General features: G+C 36.5%; 1 protein-coding gene across 1 annotated transcript in view; it reads right to left on the bottom strand.

Annotated features, from left to right (window-relative positions):
• LOC145674254 (uncharacterized) overlaps positions 1–16,042 on the bottom strand; it is a 65,645-nt gene extending 49,603 nt beyond the window's left edge. The window contains exon 1 of the mRNA XM_081744089.1: positions 15,989–16,042. Within this exon, the coding sequence (XP_081600215.1) occupies positions 15,989–16,042 (54 nt within the window). The remainder of the gene's footprint in view (positions 1–15,988) is intronic.
• Positions 16,043–18,415: the final 2,373 nt, after the last annotated feature.

Raw genomic sequence — 18,415 nt, forward strand, 5'->3', positions numbered from 1 at the left:
AAAATATTGTCCATCGCTAGCCACCACTTTCGCCCATCTGTCAGACAATGTACGGATTCCGTGGCGAAAGAAGTCCTCATCCTTGGAAGCGATCCAGTCAGAGACCCATGTTTCGATATCTTCTGAAGAAGTAAACCGCTGTCCAATCAAATCGTTGTTCATGCAATCGAACAAGTAGTAGTCCGAAGGAGCAACGTCTGGTGAATACGGCGGGTGGGGTAAAACTTCCCATCCGACATTTTCTAAATAGGTTTTGACCGGTTTTGCGACATGTGGGCGAGCGTTATCATGTTGAACAATAAGTTTATCATGTCTGTTCTCCCATTCTGGTCGTGTTCTGGCCAGAGCTTGCTTCAAACGCATTAATTGTCGTCGATAACGTTCTCCATTCATAGTTTCACCTGGTTGCAGCAGCTCATAGTACACCACACCTTTCATATCCCACCATATGCACATCATAACCTTTGCACAGTGAATATCTCGTTTTGGTTGTGATGGACCTGGTTCACCTGGTTTCACCCAGGCCTTTTTTCGTTTAGGGTTCTCGTAATGGATCCACTTTTCATCACCCGTAATAATTCGATGCAGAAACCTCTTTCTGCTCTGTCGTTGAAGCAGCAATTCGCAAATGGTTTTTCGTCTTTCAACGTCTCTGTCTTTCAATTTATGTGGAACCCAATGTGACATCTTTTGAATCATTCCCATGGCTTTCAAGCGTTTGGAGACTGTTGTTTGATCAACGCCTAATGCTGCTGCAAGTTGTTCCTGCGTTTGACACGAATCCTGCTCGAGCAATGCTGTCAATTCTTCGTCTTGAAATTTTTTTGGCTGTCCAGTTCGCTCTTGGTCTGCCAAGCCGAAATCACCACTTCTAAACCGTGCAAACCACTTCTGACACGTTCGCTCAGCTAGAGCATGGTCACCATACACTTCCACCAAAATACGATGACTTTCAGTCGCACTTTTCTGCATGTTAAAGTAATGCAGCAGGACACCCCGCAAAAACACTTTATCAGGCACAAATTGCGCCATGTTCACTTAACTACAAACTGGTGTTGTTGACGCTTTAATCCACTGCCCTATACTACGAACGATACGCGATGACAGGGGTTTGCAACACATGTGTGGATACACGGAACTGTGGGACGCTCCGTTCGTTGCGCCATCTCTTGTTCACCCGCACGAAATAATTCCTAGACCAAATATATTGTCTATGTAGGATACTTGAAGAAAGTACTTGAAACTACACATAGCATTTGGCTCGATTTGGCTCGATTCGACTCGAAACTCGAGTCAAGTTGGAGGAAATTTTTCGAGCCGAGTTCTCGAGTCGAGCTCAATGATATCGGTTTCGAGTCGAGTCGAGTTTCAATGAAAACTTGCTCGAACTCGCTCGTGCCCATCCCTACATTTTATGTATGTAGGGGGTATTTATGTACGGCCGAGAGAGGGAGGATGAATTTCGTTTTTTAAATTTTTCATCAGATTTTGGAGGCCATTTCTCCCCCTTTGTGGTACATCCACAAAAATTAGTATGTGAAGCAATGAAGTAATCCTCTACATGATAGTAACCTGTATATGTACTTGTGTTTATAGAGGAAGAGGGGGTGAAATTTTGCTAATTTACAATTAGTTTCAGAACGGTTCCATATAAGGCAAGATATATTTTACTGAAGTGGTCTAGAAGCATAATTCTTGTTCGTATATATGATGTGTTCAGCAAAAATGATTTGCATATGGACGTGGTACTATAGTGGGGGAGGGAGAGAATTTCAATGAATGTTTTTCTGTGCATTTTTTAATACTTCCCACATAAAACGAATTCGTTACGCAATGGCAGCAGGGCTACCATTTCTTATATTATTGTCACAAGTATGTGGCCTACACATTAGCATCATTTTGTCAGCGCAGGTGACTGCAAGAGTTGCCATGGCCCCTCAAAGTCAATATTTTCATATTTTTAAATGATTTTAATGTCTGTTCGATTCTACAAATACGGCGGGAATTTTACAAATGTTACCTCGTTGGAATCTGTGGTATATAAGCTTTCCAACTTGTATAAACCATGACTCTGTGATAATTAGGAGGGTCACCAGAGCTCCGAACGTGAGAGTGTACCATTTTGTTAAAATCCCTGGCGGGCGTCTAAAAGTTAATTGTGTTGTTATGCCGTAGACACTAATCATTGTTAGCTATCCATGTTGCAGATAGAGATGAATCTTAAAAACTGTTTAGTTAAAAAATGTCATTTGCTCCTTCTAGGCTAGTCACTGTAGCTCTTTTCTATGAGTTGTATTTGTCAGAGTATTTCTTCTAGCTTATGATGTGAGAACTGTTCGTTATTATGGAAATGGTAGTGACCAAAAACTATTCAAGTTTTGAATTTGTGAATTTGGATCTTAGAATAGTGTATAGTGTGTTTAACGTCAGTTATTCTTGGAAATTAAGAAATGTTCAAATACTTCACTTGAATTTCGGTTTGGTAGACGCACATTGATGTACAGAATTGCTGTTATAAGAATATAATTCTGCTTGTAATTTACTTCATGCACAAATCCTGCGGAGGATGGGTTGTGTGTTAGAAAATTAAATTAGCTTCTTCAATATGATATTTTAGTTGTTTTAAACATGTCCAACCACCATCGAAAAAAAACACGTTTAAAACAATTTGTTTAAAACGTTTAAAACAAACTGAATAAAACAACATGTTTTAAACACTTGTTTTAAGCATTTTGTTTTAACCATATCAACCCTGTTGCAGAGTGTCTTAAGATAATTATTTAAAGTGAAAGAGGTGAAACCATCGCACACGTTGGTGCGTGTTTTGTTTTTAAATAACTGTATTTGTGGCATAGAAGTTTGCCGTACTACTATTAATCTGTGGGCAATTTGGACATACGTCAAGAAAATAACACTCTATTATGTATTATTGGGGTCTCATTTAAAGCATAATGATGTAAAATAATTTATAAAATGGTCTTCCAATTTTTATTCTGCACGTAGGTACTTTTCTTTTGGGTGACTTACGGACTGAATTATTAATTCTGAAAAAAAATGAAAGCTTTTAGTTTTACCTCCCACGGTTATGCGGGCTGTGCTAAAGGAGATGGTGATGAGAAACGAATGAAATGGTGAAATGATGAAAGTGCAAGGAAACGGTAGAACCCGGGGAAAACTCACGCACACGATGTGTGTCCACCACAAATTATTAGTCCAGAAAGGAAAGGTAATATTTAATGGGCTTATATATGTAAACACCAAACATGTAACTAACCTATCGACATAGAAATAGTGTTGAGAACTTTACATTGCTGAATAAGACCACAGGGATCATCTTTTAGAATACTTACGTGCTTGTACGATACATATACGAGGAATGTTCAATTTATAACATGAATTACTTTTCTCTGTTACATAGAGAAGACAACATGCGAATCAATTACTGTTCTTTTTTAGGGTACTCTCCATGTATACACACACACACACACACACAAAATTTTGCTTTAGTCCTTCTTATTTACTTATTTTGGAACATCAATTGCTCACAACAGGTTGTTCATTTTGTATAATGAGAAGTAAACTCAACTTTTTCAAATAGGTTGTAATCATTTCATATCTATCAGGCTTCTCATATTTTTTCTTTCTATTTTTTCATTTTTTTACTTTTCTGACTCATGACTTTTTCAAAACAACTGACTCAATAAGTATAATCAATATCTATCAGCTTTATTTTTTTATTTTTTTTCATTTTATTTATTTTTTTATTTTTTATTTTAGAAAACCATAACATTAATTGTAAGTTGTTCAATTTTATATGATTTGATTTTGAGTTTCGCATCCCTTTTAGCAGCGAGGCTATATGAGACATGGACTTACATATTAATGTAGAATCCAAACCAAATGATCCCTCGCCGGGAATCAAACTCGGGTTTCCCACACCAAAGCTGGAATTTTGTGTATTTTATGGTTAAAAAGAGCTATTATGATTATATTTTATGAACATTTTTGTCCAGTTTGGTGCTGAGCACTACCCGTATTGAGGAGAGAATATTGACAATGTATGGCCACCACAAAATAGTGGCCACTAGTGCTGTATTATCAAAAATACTGAGGCAATAATAATGTCAATGATATTGACCTGTAACTGTAACTTCGTTTCTGGATTACTCAGTAGCTTCACGTTCAGAAAATTGTAATCTTCAAGTAATAATAATACACTTAATATATAAATGTAACACAAAATATAATGTTAAAATTTGGATAATAGCGTCAAACAACATAAAAATGTATTTTGAAATAAAGGTAGTAGGAGTTCTGAATATATTGTTTTTAGCTCAGAAATTACTAAACTGAAAACAAATATGCGAAATGAAGATAAATAAGAAGAAAACCAAAGTAGTAAAGAGCACAAGAGCAGCACAGGAAGGGGCAAACGTATGGCTAGAGGGAGAGAAAATCGAAGACGTTAAGACTTCCCCTATTTAGAAAGTCTAATATTCTCGGACGGAAAAAGTGAAAAAGACGTAGGCTCAACAATAGCACAGGATAAACAAGCATTCAACAGAAAAAGAGGACTGCTAACATCAAGAAATGTGTCGAGGCACGTTGGTAAACGTTTTATTAAGACCCTGCAGCGTGGCGCTTTACGGATCAGAGACGTAGACATTGAGAAAAGCTGATATATCCAAGTTGGGAGCATTTGAAATGTAGTGTTGGCGCAGAATGTTGCACATGGACCGAAAGGGAAAGGAATGAAGACGTACTAAAGGAAGCTAATGAAGAACGCCAGATCATGAAGATAATGGGAAAAAGAAGAAATAGTATGCTTGGCCAACTTAGTCGACACTCCGATTGGATCATCATGTTGACAGAAGGAAAGGCAGAAGGAAAACCAGGAACACGAAGACTAAGGATACAATGTCTAGATGCAGTTACGAAGAAGAGACCTTATCAAAGTATAAAACAGCTCTCGCAAGACAGAGGCGGATCCAGGATGGAATTCTGCGGGAAGGGGGTTGTAATACTGCTACTTAGAGATACTTTTAACAGCTCCAAACTCTGGGATGGCTTTTATTTATATATATAAAATAACGAAGTTTGCCCTTCTGGGGCGGGGGGGGGGCGATTGCCTCGATCACCCCCTTCCCTAGATCCGCCGCTATCGCAAGGGAGAAAAACTTAAAATTTCCATGTTGCTCACCAAGCTATGGTTCTCCGTGATAACCTTGGTATTTCATAAGGATGTTAAGCTTAAACATACGAAATGAAACCAAATTATACATTTCTACTTGAATGAATGCCTGTTGTTTTATAAAGAAGCCAAGGTTGCTTGAATATATTAATATAAATTGACAAAATTTATCTACTGCCTACGTAGCTTCCAACACCAACTTGCATTTGACTTTGCTTTAATTTTATTGAATGATATCTACATACCAAATTTGTAATTTAATACCTCAGTTTTAGTGCAGTGATTATGATACGCTGACCTTAAGATTTTACATACAAATACATTTAAAGTAATAACAGGATTTTCCCAATGGCTAAGGTGGGAGTTTCCCGATTTATATATAATTCTGGTATAATGTTTTTACTTGTGTAACTGTTTATCTTTTTGTCCTTCTGAAATGACTCTTGACAATTATATTAACAAGTAGGCCTATGTAAAGATCAGTACAACGTATTTTTATCAGGAGTACTTCGTGAGTGAGTCGGCAATCGCATTTGTGACCAATTAGCCCCGTTCGTGTCTAAATGGACAATTTTTCTTGGATGTAAGTCGAGAAGCGATTTGGATTCCGCTTTAAGCTTATATGACCCCTTCCAGCATAACCTTGTTGTTGCTTAATAACACCAAGGCGAAACAAACTAATTTCTGTCCATATCTAATATAAATACATAAATTATTTAAACAAAAAAAACTGGTTTAAACAAAAAACCGGGTTTAAACAAAAAAACTGTTTTTTTTTTTTGTTTTTTTCAATAAAAACCATGGTTTTTGCCAACCCTGCCTATTACCTTATAAAGGTTTTGTGATACAAGTGTGCCCGGCACGTAATATTTAGATTTATGTGTTACGTCGTTTAAATGAATTAAGTTAAAAATATGAACGTATATAAGTGATAATTCCAAATGTTAAACTAAGGTATAGCTCAATCCTTAAATGCTTCTGGATCATTATGTTTTTGTAGAGCAACATTAGTTTATTAATTACTTTTTTCACTTATAAGTTTCATATAGTATATTTTCAGTCAAAAAATAAAGTCTAAAAAGTAATTTCATGAAACGATGTAAAGCACAATATTATAAAGTAACACTGTTATTCAACACATCTTCTGGGGCCGCGGTGGCTCAGTGGTAGAGCGTTCATCTCCGGTGGTTGGGGTCCCTCGTTCGATCCCAGCTCACGCCGTGTGGACCTTTTGGTGGACATACACCGTGCTCGTGGGTTTTCTCGGGGTTCTCCCGTTTCCTCCCACTTTCTTCATTCCACCATTTCATCCATTACTCATCATCACCTTCTCCTTTAGCCTAACCGGCATTACCGTGGGACGTAAAACTCAATAATTTCATTTCATTTCATTTTTCAACACATCGTCTGCAGTGTTTCTGTCTTTTTATTTGGCGTGTTTCTCGTTCGAGAGTTAGAAACTACCTTCCACGTTATTGAACTATTCTACAGGTGTTCAATGACCTAACTCGCAAGACTTCTGAAGCAATGCTAACTATCTGTAACAGAGGAGACTGCTCAAAGTGGTGGTACCTGTTACTGAGGATATTTAAAAGATGACAATACAGGAAGAGTGTTAAATTTCATAATGTAGGTTAATCTTTCTTTACATAGTTGAGTACATAGAATCAACTCTTGAGTCTCTTCAAGAAAATCTCCCATGTTAGTTTCATAATCCCATATCACACTCAATGACAATGCTCTTAGATCAAATCTTAGAAATATAACAAGTGTATTTGTTGGGACCAGCTTTCTTCATAGTGCTTTGACAAGACTTTGTTATATCTTAAATGTTTGTAGATCTTACAGGAACACCTCATTCAATTACAATTGGTTCAATGACTTGTGCAGTTTCCCCTCATTTTACAATGCTCATAGCTTCATCTAAATCAATGTTGTAAGATATTTTTACCTCTTACCTATTCTCTGTCCTTCTTTTCGCAATTCTCGCTCTTTTGTTAAGTTGCAGTTTAAAAGTTCACCTTTTGATTTTTTTTTTTTATTTATTTATTTGTTTCGTTTGTAACCTCCGAAACAACCTTCTTTTTTTCACTCACTCTACAGTTATTTCCCAAGTCACAAACACTTGCAGGATTTTCAGTTATTTTATGTACTCCTTATCAATGACTAATGTTGAATATTTCTTCACTCAAACTCTATATGAACAAAGACAGTATCAGGTGGAATGAAAGAATATCCTACCACGAGTAATATTAACACTTTTAGGATTTATGGTACCTTTAGATACCATGGCGTAGTGTTGTCTTTGACCGATTATTTAGATTCTATAACATGTATTTAAGAAATATTTTTTATTGGTCAAATCAAGAATGTACCAAAGAACACCCCAGATGCATTTTGGGACCGGATGGTCAATTTGGCAGCGACAAGTGGGAGCGGAGGGGAGTTATTTTTTTTTCTTAAGGCAAATTAAAAAATAAAAAAAATCACGCCTTTAGTTTTCAAGATACCAGATAGAAACTTTGCATACGGATTGTGTGGCACCTTTGAGTATTTCTCAATTGTTTTTCTGAGATGTCTATGTGAAACCGGGCCCGAGCCTGAGAAGCGCAACCATTCCGAGGGGGTGATTTTTCAGAAAAAATTCCGGTTTTTCTCAAGTTTCCTGTTTACGTGCATCATACGAACGCATGAGTGGTATCGTTAAAAAGGGCTCATTATACTGAAGAAAATGGCATTTGAACCATGGCTCTAGGCCAAATAGTAACGACGCAGTAAATTTTTATAACATACGTATATATATGGTCCAAATTCAGACTTTCAAAAAAATTTTCCGCGGTTTGTTTTCAAGATACAAGATTGAAATTTTGCACACGTATTGTGTACATAACTACGTATTTTTTTAAAAAAAATCAGATCCCTAGGTGAACCCAGGCCCGGGCCAGAGGGGCGCAAATATTTCGAAAACAAAAATCGAAAAATCTCACGGTTTCCCCGATTTTCCTGTTTTTGGTTTATAATACTGGCAAGTGGGTAATACCGTTGGGAAGGATGCTTTAGTATGAAGAAGATGAGGTACGAACCATGATCCTATGATAAATAGTAAGGAAGCAGTAGCTGTTTGAGTGAAAGGATAAAATTTACCTCAAAAAATGGAAATCCTAAAAGGATTAAAGTTATTTTGTTGATTAAATCTGGGGTATTTTTACTTAAAGATCTGCTGAGAATTTCAATTGCCATTTTATATTTAGTTTGGTCGCCATCAACAATCAACTTGGTTGAATGGTAGTTATTTAGATCGGTTGACATTAATCTGTTATACAAAGCTGATGCTTCTTGATTCGAACCTTTGAGATATTCAATTACTAGTCATACTTGTATTGTCTTTATCTTGGAGATCAAATTCGCTGACACACTGTAAAGTTATATAAATGTGTCTGAGGCAAATAATATGCTGACTTGCCAGGAAATTTCTGCACTGAGTGATTCCTTCGACAATAAAAACTGAAAACAATCTCTTCGTCGTCAGATTTGCATCCACTCCTGGCACAACTTTGTAACTTAGGAACAATTTAGTATACGTTTTCCAGTATTTACAACCTATCGTTGTCTTAGCAGCATGCCTTAAGAATGTGAACTATGTGCTCACTAATCTCATGTGAAAAAATCAAGTTAGAATCTCGTTTCGCAAAGTTTGAATTCCATTATCGAGACCTCTCTTTACTTCAGCTTTAGCTTACTCTAAAAGATCGCACATTAGTAATCTCCCAATTTCTCGTCTCAGTTCTTCCATTATTAACTTGTATCATTCCTCGTTACAAATTTAATGAAGCTGTTTGTTATGTTATATTAACAACACCTACCTCATTCGCCTTGCCACATTCCTCTTGCAGTTTTCCTTCTGTGCTTTCTTCCTTTCCCAAACTTTGGTGCTTTTACATGAAGAGGATCCGTATGTATTGGTCTAAAGCAGCCTACCCATCAACCTTTTCCACACTGCGGCCCCCTTTATAGTCTACAATACATGTGAAGGACCCTTGCAATATATACGGTTAGTATTTATATTTCTTTCCCATATTAGTAGATATGTCAGTGTGTGTGTGTGGGGGGGGGGCGGGTGAGTGTGAGTGTTTTTGTTTCTTTTTCCAGTGGTATAATTATGTTAGAGTGGTATTATGCCTACTCCGTAATCAGGTGGTCCTGGGTTTCAAACGTGGGACTGGACACCTTGACTAAGATGTTTCAAATATATCAATAAATCCAGTACGTAAAGAAAACTAGGTAAGGGTTCGGCTCTTGGGTCTAGCCAAGAAGGAGCTGAGCTATTGGAACGAAACTTGCAGGATTAATAGCCCATTGGGCAACAAACAAACCGCGAAGAAAAGAAATTTTCAATTTGCAAATACAAAGGGGGGACGGGGGGCAAAACCCTAGAAAATTGTTCAAAAGGCACAAAACTCATAAATATTAATCAGAGTAACGTACTGAAGACAAAAATAATTTTAAAAAAATTTTCTACTGCTATTTGAAGGGAGCAGAGGGGGCATATTCCTCCATAAAATCCTATGGTTCGGCTCTTGGATCTAGCCTAGAAGGAGCTGAGCTATTGGAACGAAACTTGCAGGATTAATAGCCCATTGGGCAACAACCAAACCGCGAAAAAGAGAAATTTTCAATTTGCAAATACAAAGGGGGGACGGGGGGAAAACCCTAAAAAATTGTCTAAAAGTCACAAAACTCATAAATATTAATCAGAGTAACGTACTGAAGACAAAAATAATTTTTAGAAAATTTTCTACTGCTATTTGAAGGGAGCAGAGGGGGCATATTCCTCCATAAAATCCTATTGTTCGGCTCTTGGGTCTAGCCTAGAAGGAGCTGAGCTATTGGTACGAAACTTGCAGGATTAATAGCCCATTGGGCAACAACCAAACCGCGAAAAAAAATTTCAATTTGCAAATACAAAGGGGGGACGGGAGGCAAAACCCTAAAAAATTGTCCAAAAGAAACAAAACTCATAAATACTAATCAGAGTAACGTACTGATGACAAAAATAATTTTTAGAAAATTTTCTACTGCTATTTGAAGGGAGCAGAGGGGGCATATTCCTCCATAAAATCCTATGGTTAGGCTCTTGGATCTAGCCTAGAAGGAGCTGAGCTATTGGAACGAAACTTGCAGGATTAATAGCCCATTGGGCAGCAACCAAACCGCGAAAAAAAGAAATTTTCAATTTGCAAATACAAAGGGGGGACGGGGGGCAAAACCCTAAAAAATTGTCCAAAGGGCACAAAGCTCATAAATATTAATCAGAGTAACGTACTGAAGACAAAAATAATTTTTAAAAAATTTTCTACTGCTATTTGAAGGGAGCAGAGGGGTTATATTCCTCCATAAAATCCTATTGTTCGGCTCTTGGATCTAGCCTAGAAGGAGCTGATCTATTGGAACGAAACTTGCAGGATTAATAGCCCATTGGGCAGCAACCAAACCACGAAAAATATAAATTTTCAATTAGCAAATACAAAGGAGGGACGGGGGGCAAAACCCTAAAAAATTGTCCAAATAGCGCAAAGCTCATAAATATTAATCAGAGTAACGTACTGAAGACAAAAATAATTTTTAAAAAATTTTCTACTGCTATTTGAAGGGGGCAGAGGGGGCATATTCCTTCATAAAATCCTATGGTTCGGCTCTTGGGTCTAGCGTAGAAGGAGCTGAGCTATTGGAACGAAACTTGCAGGATTAATAGCCCATTCGGGAGCAACTAAACCGCGAAAAAATTAAATTTTCTATTTGGAAATACAAAGGGGAATGTGGAGGGAAAACCCCATCAATTTATCCAAATGGATTAAAACTCAAAAATGTTAATCACAGTTACGTATTGAAGACAGAAATAATTTTAAAAATTATTCTACTGCTTTTTGGATGGAGTAGAGGGGGCATATTCCTCCCCAAAATCCTATTGTTTGTTTCTTAGATCTAGCCGAGAAGAATTTGAGCAATTGTTACGGAACTTGCAATATTCATAGCTCATGAAACAAACAATAAAACCGCAAAAAAATCAAATTTTCTATGTGCACATTATAAATACGGACGGGTTACAAGACCCCTAAAATTAGTCAAAATGGAACAGGTCTTACAAATTTTAATCCGAGTAATGCCCTGAGATCAGAAATAATTTTAAAATATTTCTACTGCTATTTGGAGATAGTGGATGGGGCATATTAGTCCATGAAATCTTTGGTTCGGCTCTTGGGTCTACGCCAGAAGTAGTTGAGCGTTTGGAACGAAACTTGCCGAATTCATAGCTGGTCAGACCGCAATAAACCCGCGAGAAAACAAATGTTTTTATTAGCACATACAAAGAAGGAACCGGGTAAAGACCGTAAAAAAAATAGTCGAAATTTGACAAAACTTATAAATGTTAATTCGAGTAACGTTCTGAAAACAGAAACAATGTTTGAAAATTTTCTGTTGGTGTTTACAGGAAAGAGAGGCTTCATATTCCTCCTTAAAATCAGGGGCGCGGTGGCTCAGTGGTAGAGCGTTCACCTCTGGTGCTTGGGGTCCCGGGTTCGATCCCAGCCCCCGCCAAGTGAACTTTGTGGTGGACAAACACCGTGCTCGTGGGTTTTCTCGGGGTTCTCCCGTTTCCTCCCACTTTCTTCATTCCACCTTTTCACTCATCTCTCATCATCACCGTCTCCTTTAGCCTAATCGGCATAAACGTGGGACGTAAAACTCAAAGATTTCATTTCATTTTTCCTCCATAAAATCCTATGGTTCGACTTTTGAGTCTAGCCTAGAAGGAATGGAGAGATTGGAGCGATACTTGTAGGATTAATAACTCCATTGCCCGTGAGCAGAGATATATAAACCAGATTAAAGAATTTCTGTTTGCACATTCGAAGGAGTGATGAGGCTTGCCTTTATATAAATTTGTGAATGGTCTAAAATTTCCAATAATTAATGAGGTTCTGAGGACCAAAATATTTTATTTTTTTTCTATTTCTGTTTGTTTTGTGCAGATGTGGCATAATCGTTCATATAAATTTATTATTCGGCTCATGGGTTAGGCTAGAATGACTGTGATGACAATAAATACACTCAAAATATCAATGTCTTTGTGCTTACGATTGAAAAGAGAAGAATGACATTTTCTGTTAGGTGGCCCATAGACCCCCTATACTAGCGTATTTTTCAGTCGTTACCATAAAATTTCATACAGTAGGCTTGTTAGCATCTGGCAATACGTTTGTATGTGGGACCTGTCGTAAGGTTACGTACCGAATTATTATACGCTGGAAAAGTCTGGTTGCTTTTAATTTCGGGGGTAGATAGGGTCTCTAAAAACGGCTCAGATGAAAGAGTTTTCTAATGGCAGACACTGTTGAAGAACTTCGCAGGCAGAATGTGTGTTAATTCACAATTCGTAAACACAGTAACAAATCACAATCTTTGATGGAAAAAATAGCTAAATGACAAAATTATTTCGGTCCATCTACCAGCCAATCTCACTTGGACGCAAAGTAAGAAATAAAATCTCGGACAATATATATATATATATATATATATATATATATATATATATATATATATATATGTGTGTGTGTGTGTGTGTGTGTGTGTGTGTTTGTGTGTGGTTCAATTCGACTACTATAGCTTTGAAATTAATTTGTAATTTGATTGTTTTCAGTGTCGTATCTCCAGAATAACATATATGTTTGTTTCATTTTTTTTAACTTTACTTTATTTTCGGCTTAATTCTTTATAACTATGCTTCATACAGAGAAATATGCCTTATCCATTAAATACAAGAACTGCGCACATAAAAACCATACAATTTGACGAAACCTTTACACTGAGAAAAATGAAAATTTAAAATAAAACAAATTTATTTTTTGAAGCAGGAAACCTAAATCGTTCCGACCTAGATTCATTTAGATCATTGGTTCATAATTTGTGAACCAAATGTAGTAAAAATAAATAAATTTAAAGCAATGAATGAATTTGGCTCAAAACGTATTTAATGGGTTAACAGTTTAAACTTAATTTGTTAAAAATCTAAACCAACATTGGGTAGTTCTCAATTGATTTTAATATGCAATTGGATTTGTACCAACATGTAGTCAAATTTAAACAAACCAGTCGTTCTAAATAGTTTAATTTTGTTCGAAATCTTTCAACCCAAACTTTGTCGAATTTGAGAATAGAGGGTTGTGAATAGCCAATGTTTGGATGAAATTTGACTACTATTTGTTCGAAATTAAATAAATTAAGGCATATATTGTGAAGATATATGTATTTGGACACATAATGAATCGTTTTATTTCGGACTTTGGGACATTTCATTTCAAAATGCAAAGCAGTAAAAAGCATAATCGTTTATTTAAAGTTAAATCACTTTCCGTTTTTTTCTAAGTTCATTTACTTTTCTTACAGGATAGTTTTCTTGGTGTTTGTTAATTTCTTCAACACATGTAATTTCTTGATCAATAAAAACGACAGATTGTTCCCCTGTCCACATTCCTATCATCACCTCACCTTTGGTTAATGTATGAGCACGCACTTTTCATCGAAACTGAAGAAATAGTCAACGACCCAGGATATTAACCCGAAAGGGACATGGAACAAAAACCATTGAGAGACTTTTGGAAAAGGTAGTCCGGATTGTATGAGAGATGAATCAACATGTAGGAGCACGAACCACAATTGCGACTTTACAAGAAGTTTACCTTGCTCTAACTTAGAGAGCACTTCGCCTTAGTTAGCGTTGTAGTTATAAGTTGCGATGGATAATCCGTTAAAGAGCAATTTTGACTTTGATTAGATTTACTGTATTCGCAACGTTAGTTTTCCTGCCCGGGTTTCGCCATCCCTTAACTCACAACTACTTGGACGACCAGCTGACCAGAGAGAAGGATGGACAGACATCAATCCACTGGGAGAATCATCGAGAAGGAAACACTGAGATTCACTAGTAAGTGCAAGTAGATTAACCAGTCCTAACAGTTACTCCCTTTCACACCCTTTTCAATCCCATTGACATCACAATCTGTTTCTTTTGTACATGTTTGATTTTATTTATATACAACCCAGGTCAGATCCTGTACTTTACGCTCTATCAAGTTCTATGTTTACAAAAATCTTGGCGCAACTTGTCAGTTCTGACATCCCCAATTACACTATCCATTAGCTCGTTATCTGAGTTTTCAGACTGACAAGGGGCGACTGCACAATATTATTGTAAAGCTTCGTGATATTATGCCAAATATCACAACTACAGCAAATTCATGAAACACCTTCAATCATTTGTAACAACCCTATGTTTGGTTATTTGCATTTTCTTATGTTCCCATGTAACATATACTTGCAAATATAGTTTGACATAAAAATTTAATATTTAGTGTAATAACTACAACAATTTTATGAAAGCGTCAAAAACTACCTTACTTCCCGCGGTCAGTTGCTGTTGTGCAAGAGTATAGATCGATTCGCTTGTAATCGACAGTACTAGTGACGGCGATTGGGTATGAATACTAAAGAAGGGGGAACAAAACACTACTAACAGTAAGAGAACATATGATTAGATAATGGTGTGTAACTAATGATTAACACTAATTCGGAAAAGGTAAGCTAACTTACTCTTGTGGATGGGATTTTTTCGGAGAATTTTATGAAATACGACGCAGGCTATTCTATCCATATTTCATGAATAAATATATCATTAAGAATCCTATAATGTACCGTATATAATTTGTCCTAAAAAGTTCAACAAGAGGTGGATTTTTCTTGGGGTGAGTTTATTTCATTTTTCGGACAATCTCTGAAAATTGCTTAAGTATTGTGTTCATGTTTCATAAATAAATATTTCGTTATCTGTCTTCTAAGATGGTGTAAGTAATATTTCCTAACGAAGTCTACAATTGACAGTGTACTCTATGAGTTTCATTCAGTTTTCCAATAATGTCTATTAATATCTCATAAATAAGCGTTCCAGTGATAACTACATCATGCCTTGAGTCAATTTGCTAAACTGAAGCGAAAGTGTATAGTGCAGTGATCCGAACCATTAGTGCGGTGCGATTTTTGTATTTTATAGATCTTGATGCAAGTTGATGAGGTAGCTGGGTGCGAACAAAATTGTTCCCAATTGAGCCCAACACATCATAAGGTCACCCACGAGCTTAACTGTACGTTCCTTACAAACTATGATTCTATTGTCACCTATTGTCGATACCGAGCTGTCAAATATGTGACACATTCAAAATACAATAACAATATCAGGTTGTCTAAAAATTATTGAGCTTTTCATGATCAATATTAAGAAGATAGTTATTATAATTTGAAATTAACGCTATGAAACCATATATAATCTATTTTCTTTGATTACCTTCTATCATTTTCCAACAACACCATAATCAACTTGGTATAGATCTTTTGTTGTATCTGGTTAAACAATTGTGACACGTGGTTTTTACAGGCCTCTTTTGAAACTAAGTTAACACTAGTTAAAAATATTCAATGAGTTTGGCAGAGACCGAAACAAATGATAATCTGACGGTGCCAAGTAAGGGCTGTAAGGTGAATACATTAAAACTTCCCAGCAAGTTCTCGTAATAAGACGGGTCATTAAAGATGTATGCGATGATTTTGTCAGCGTGGAACACGGTATCCTTTCTGTTGACCAGTTCCGGATGTTTCTAATAAACTGCTAGGTACAATCGCGCTGATTCTCGACAATACAAGTCCCAGCCTATGTTCACGATGCCCTTGAAATCCCATCAAACTCACAGCATAGGCTTCGCCACGGACTGTATAGTTTTCACTCGCTTTGGCAACGCCCATTTTCACACATTCTTATTTAATGTTATCCGCTTCAGGAATAGCTTGATTCCGTAGAGGTTCGCTGAGTAAGGCAGATCATGAAGCTTCCAGTAGTCAAGCTTAATTTTGTAGCTAACTTACACCAAATGGTTTAACACTGTTTCATTATGAATGTTAGATAATTAGCGATGTCATGACTCCTTACATACTGGTCTTGCTAGATTTTTGCCGGAATATCATCCATTTTTTCTGCGATTGGTCACTCACTTCGAGGAGCATATTTCTTCACTACCTTGCGCAATATTAATGCCTTTATCGAAATACAACTGTAGAATGTAGCGCCGTTTTGTGAAAATTCCACTCAAAGACGCAATTATTTTATCTGATCATAATAATTGTATTACATTTTGCAATAATTCAGTATTCATCCAATAGGATCAACTATCAGAGATAACCCGCTACGACTCATATACCCTGAGTTTTGGAACACTAACGCTATCTCGTGAGGAAAAGATTCATATTGTGGAAGAATATTTTGGGTTTGGTTTTAGTATCTAAACAGACCGTTTCCTTTAGCTCAAAAGACAAAATCGTGGGTACTTGATTTATTGTAGAAGTAAATAAATACTCTTTTGGGGACGAGAATACTATGAAAGTTTTTTTTTTCTGACTCGGAAACATTAAGTAATCCACACTAGTAAAGGTCTGCTTATCTTCTGAATGCCAAAGGAGAGAAATATCTCATGAATACACAAAACTGGAAATACGGTATGAAATACTTTCTACTACACCTACGAAAGAACAAGCAAGTAAATTCCAAATAATCTTAAGGGACTGTAAATTAAAGGACAGCTTAATAATCTCAATAATCACACACAAACAAAGAGTTAGTTATACATCATAAGTTAGCAAAATTAATATACCCAAATTAGAATTTGAAGGAAGAAAAAGGAATCTCTCCAGAAATATACAAAAAAAATCTTGTGAACTAACTAAATATAATATTAGAATAAATATGAAGAACTACAGACCAAAATAGCTATACAAAATATTTATGTATATAATTGATACTATAATGCAATAAAAAACTTTTAGAACAAATTAAAATAAACAAACCATAAGATATGAATTAGCCTGTGTAAATCAGTAACACACAAAATAGCAATAGCGAAAATAAATAAATATTGAACAATTAAAAGATAATAGTAAAATATGTATGATGATGATAATGAAAACAACAAAAATATTTAATTATAATAAGCGGAAGAGAAAAGTTATTAACATAGGCTATACTATACATTACATACATTCGTGACAATCACATTGAAGTATATTCGAAGACATAGGATTCTTCCCTACACCAGGATAGGCTCTACCAATGTCACGCAGTAATCTGGAAAACTTCCCTTCAAGAGTATCTATTCTATTCAGAATGTTTTGCCTGTACATCCATTCCCCTATGTACGATTCCACAACGGCAATTTGGTTGCAAGTACGAAGGATGGTCTTCAGCTCTCTCCAAACTCGTTCTATATTTTGAGTATGGGCCCGAAATAGTTGGACCCCTTGCCTTGGGAAAGGACCATTCCAACTATTGTCCAAGCAAGCATCATTGAATCGTCCAGCTGGAACCCATAGTGGATCTTCATCTCTAGGTGGATCAACAAAATTTGTAGTGTGGTTCACTGTGAGATGCCCTCCAAATGCAGCGCCACAATTATTATATGCTGGCCATTGATCCGATACAATTAAAGTGTCATTATCTATATAATTCTGCATTATTGGCATCAGGGTTTCAGCTGACCTATCAGGAACGAGGACTCCAAAGACGAACTTTGAAGTTCTACTTATTCCACCAAATAGCCAAAAATGCTGCCACATTTGTCTCCTTCCCACGTTATTCTTCCTCTTGAAAAGGTGTGTCTCATCAACTTCAACAACATCATCTCCACCTCCGATTGGTAAAAAATCGTGCCAAGCAATCTTTTGTGTGACATCTCTAAAATATGATGACCAGGCTACAGCTGTTTCCCTTCCAATGCCACACTCTTCCTGAACATTACACAAGGGTCTTTTTACCATCCATAAATAGGCAAATTTTACTAGAACATCACACCCTAATTCTTTATTGATGCGTACGTTCTGTAGAAAAGTGTTCTTGGTTGGTTCCACTTTTAAGGCGCAGTTCGTACAAGAAAATCTCCATCCAATACCTCGAAACCTTTGCCTTACAATTCCAAGATCGTTGCCACAGCGTGGACACAGCACAGGGTCGACATTCAGTCTTTCCTCAGAAGGAACGATGCCATACAATTGAAATAAACGAAGCCCTTGGGAGTTAGCTACAGCAGCCTGATTCTCATTAAATCTTGTCCCAAGATATGCACCTAAATT

This window comes from Thermobia domestica, chromosome 17 (assembly GCF_964235325.1).
Source record: "Thermobia domestica chromosome 17, izTheDome1.hap1.1, whole genome shotgun sequence".
Taxonomy (NCBI): domain Eukaryota; kingdom Metazoa; phylum Arthropoda; class Insecta; order Zygentoma; family Lepismatidae; genus Thermobia; species Thermobia domestica.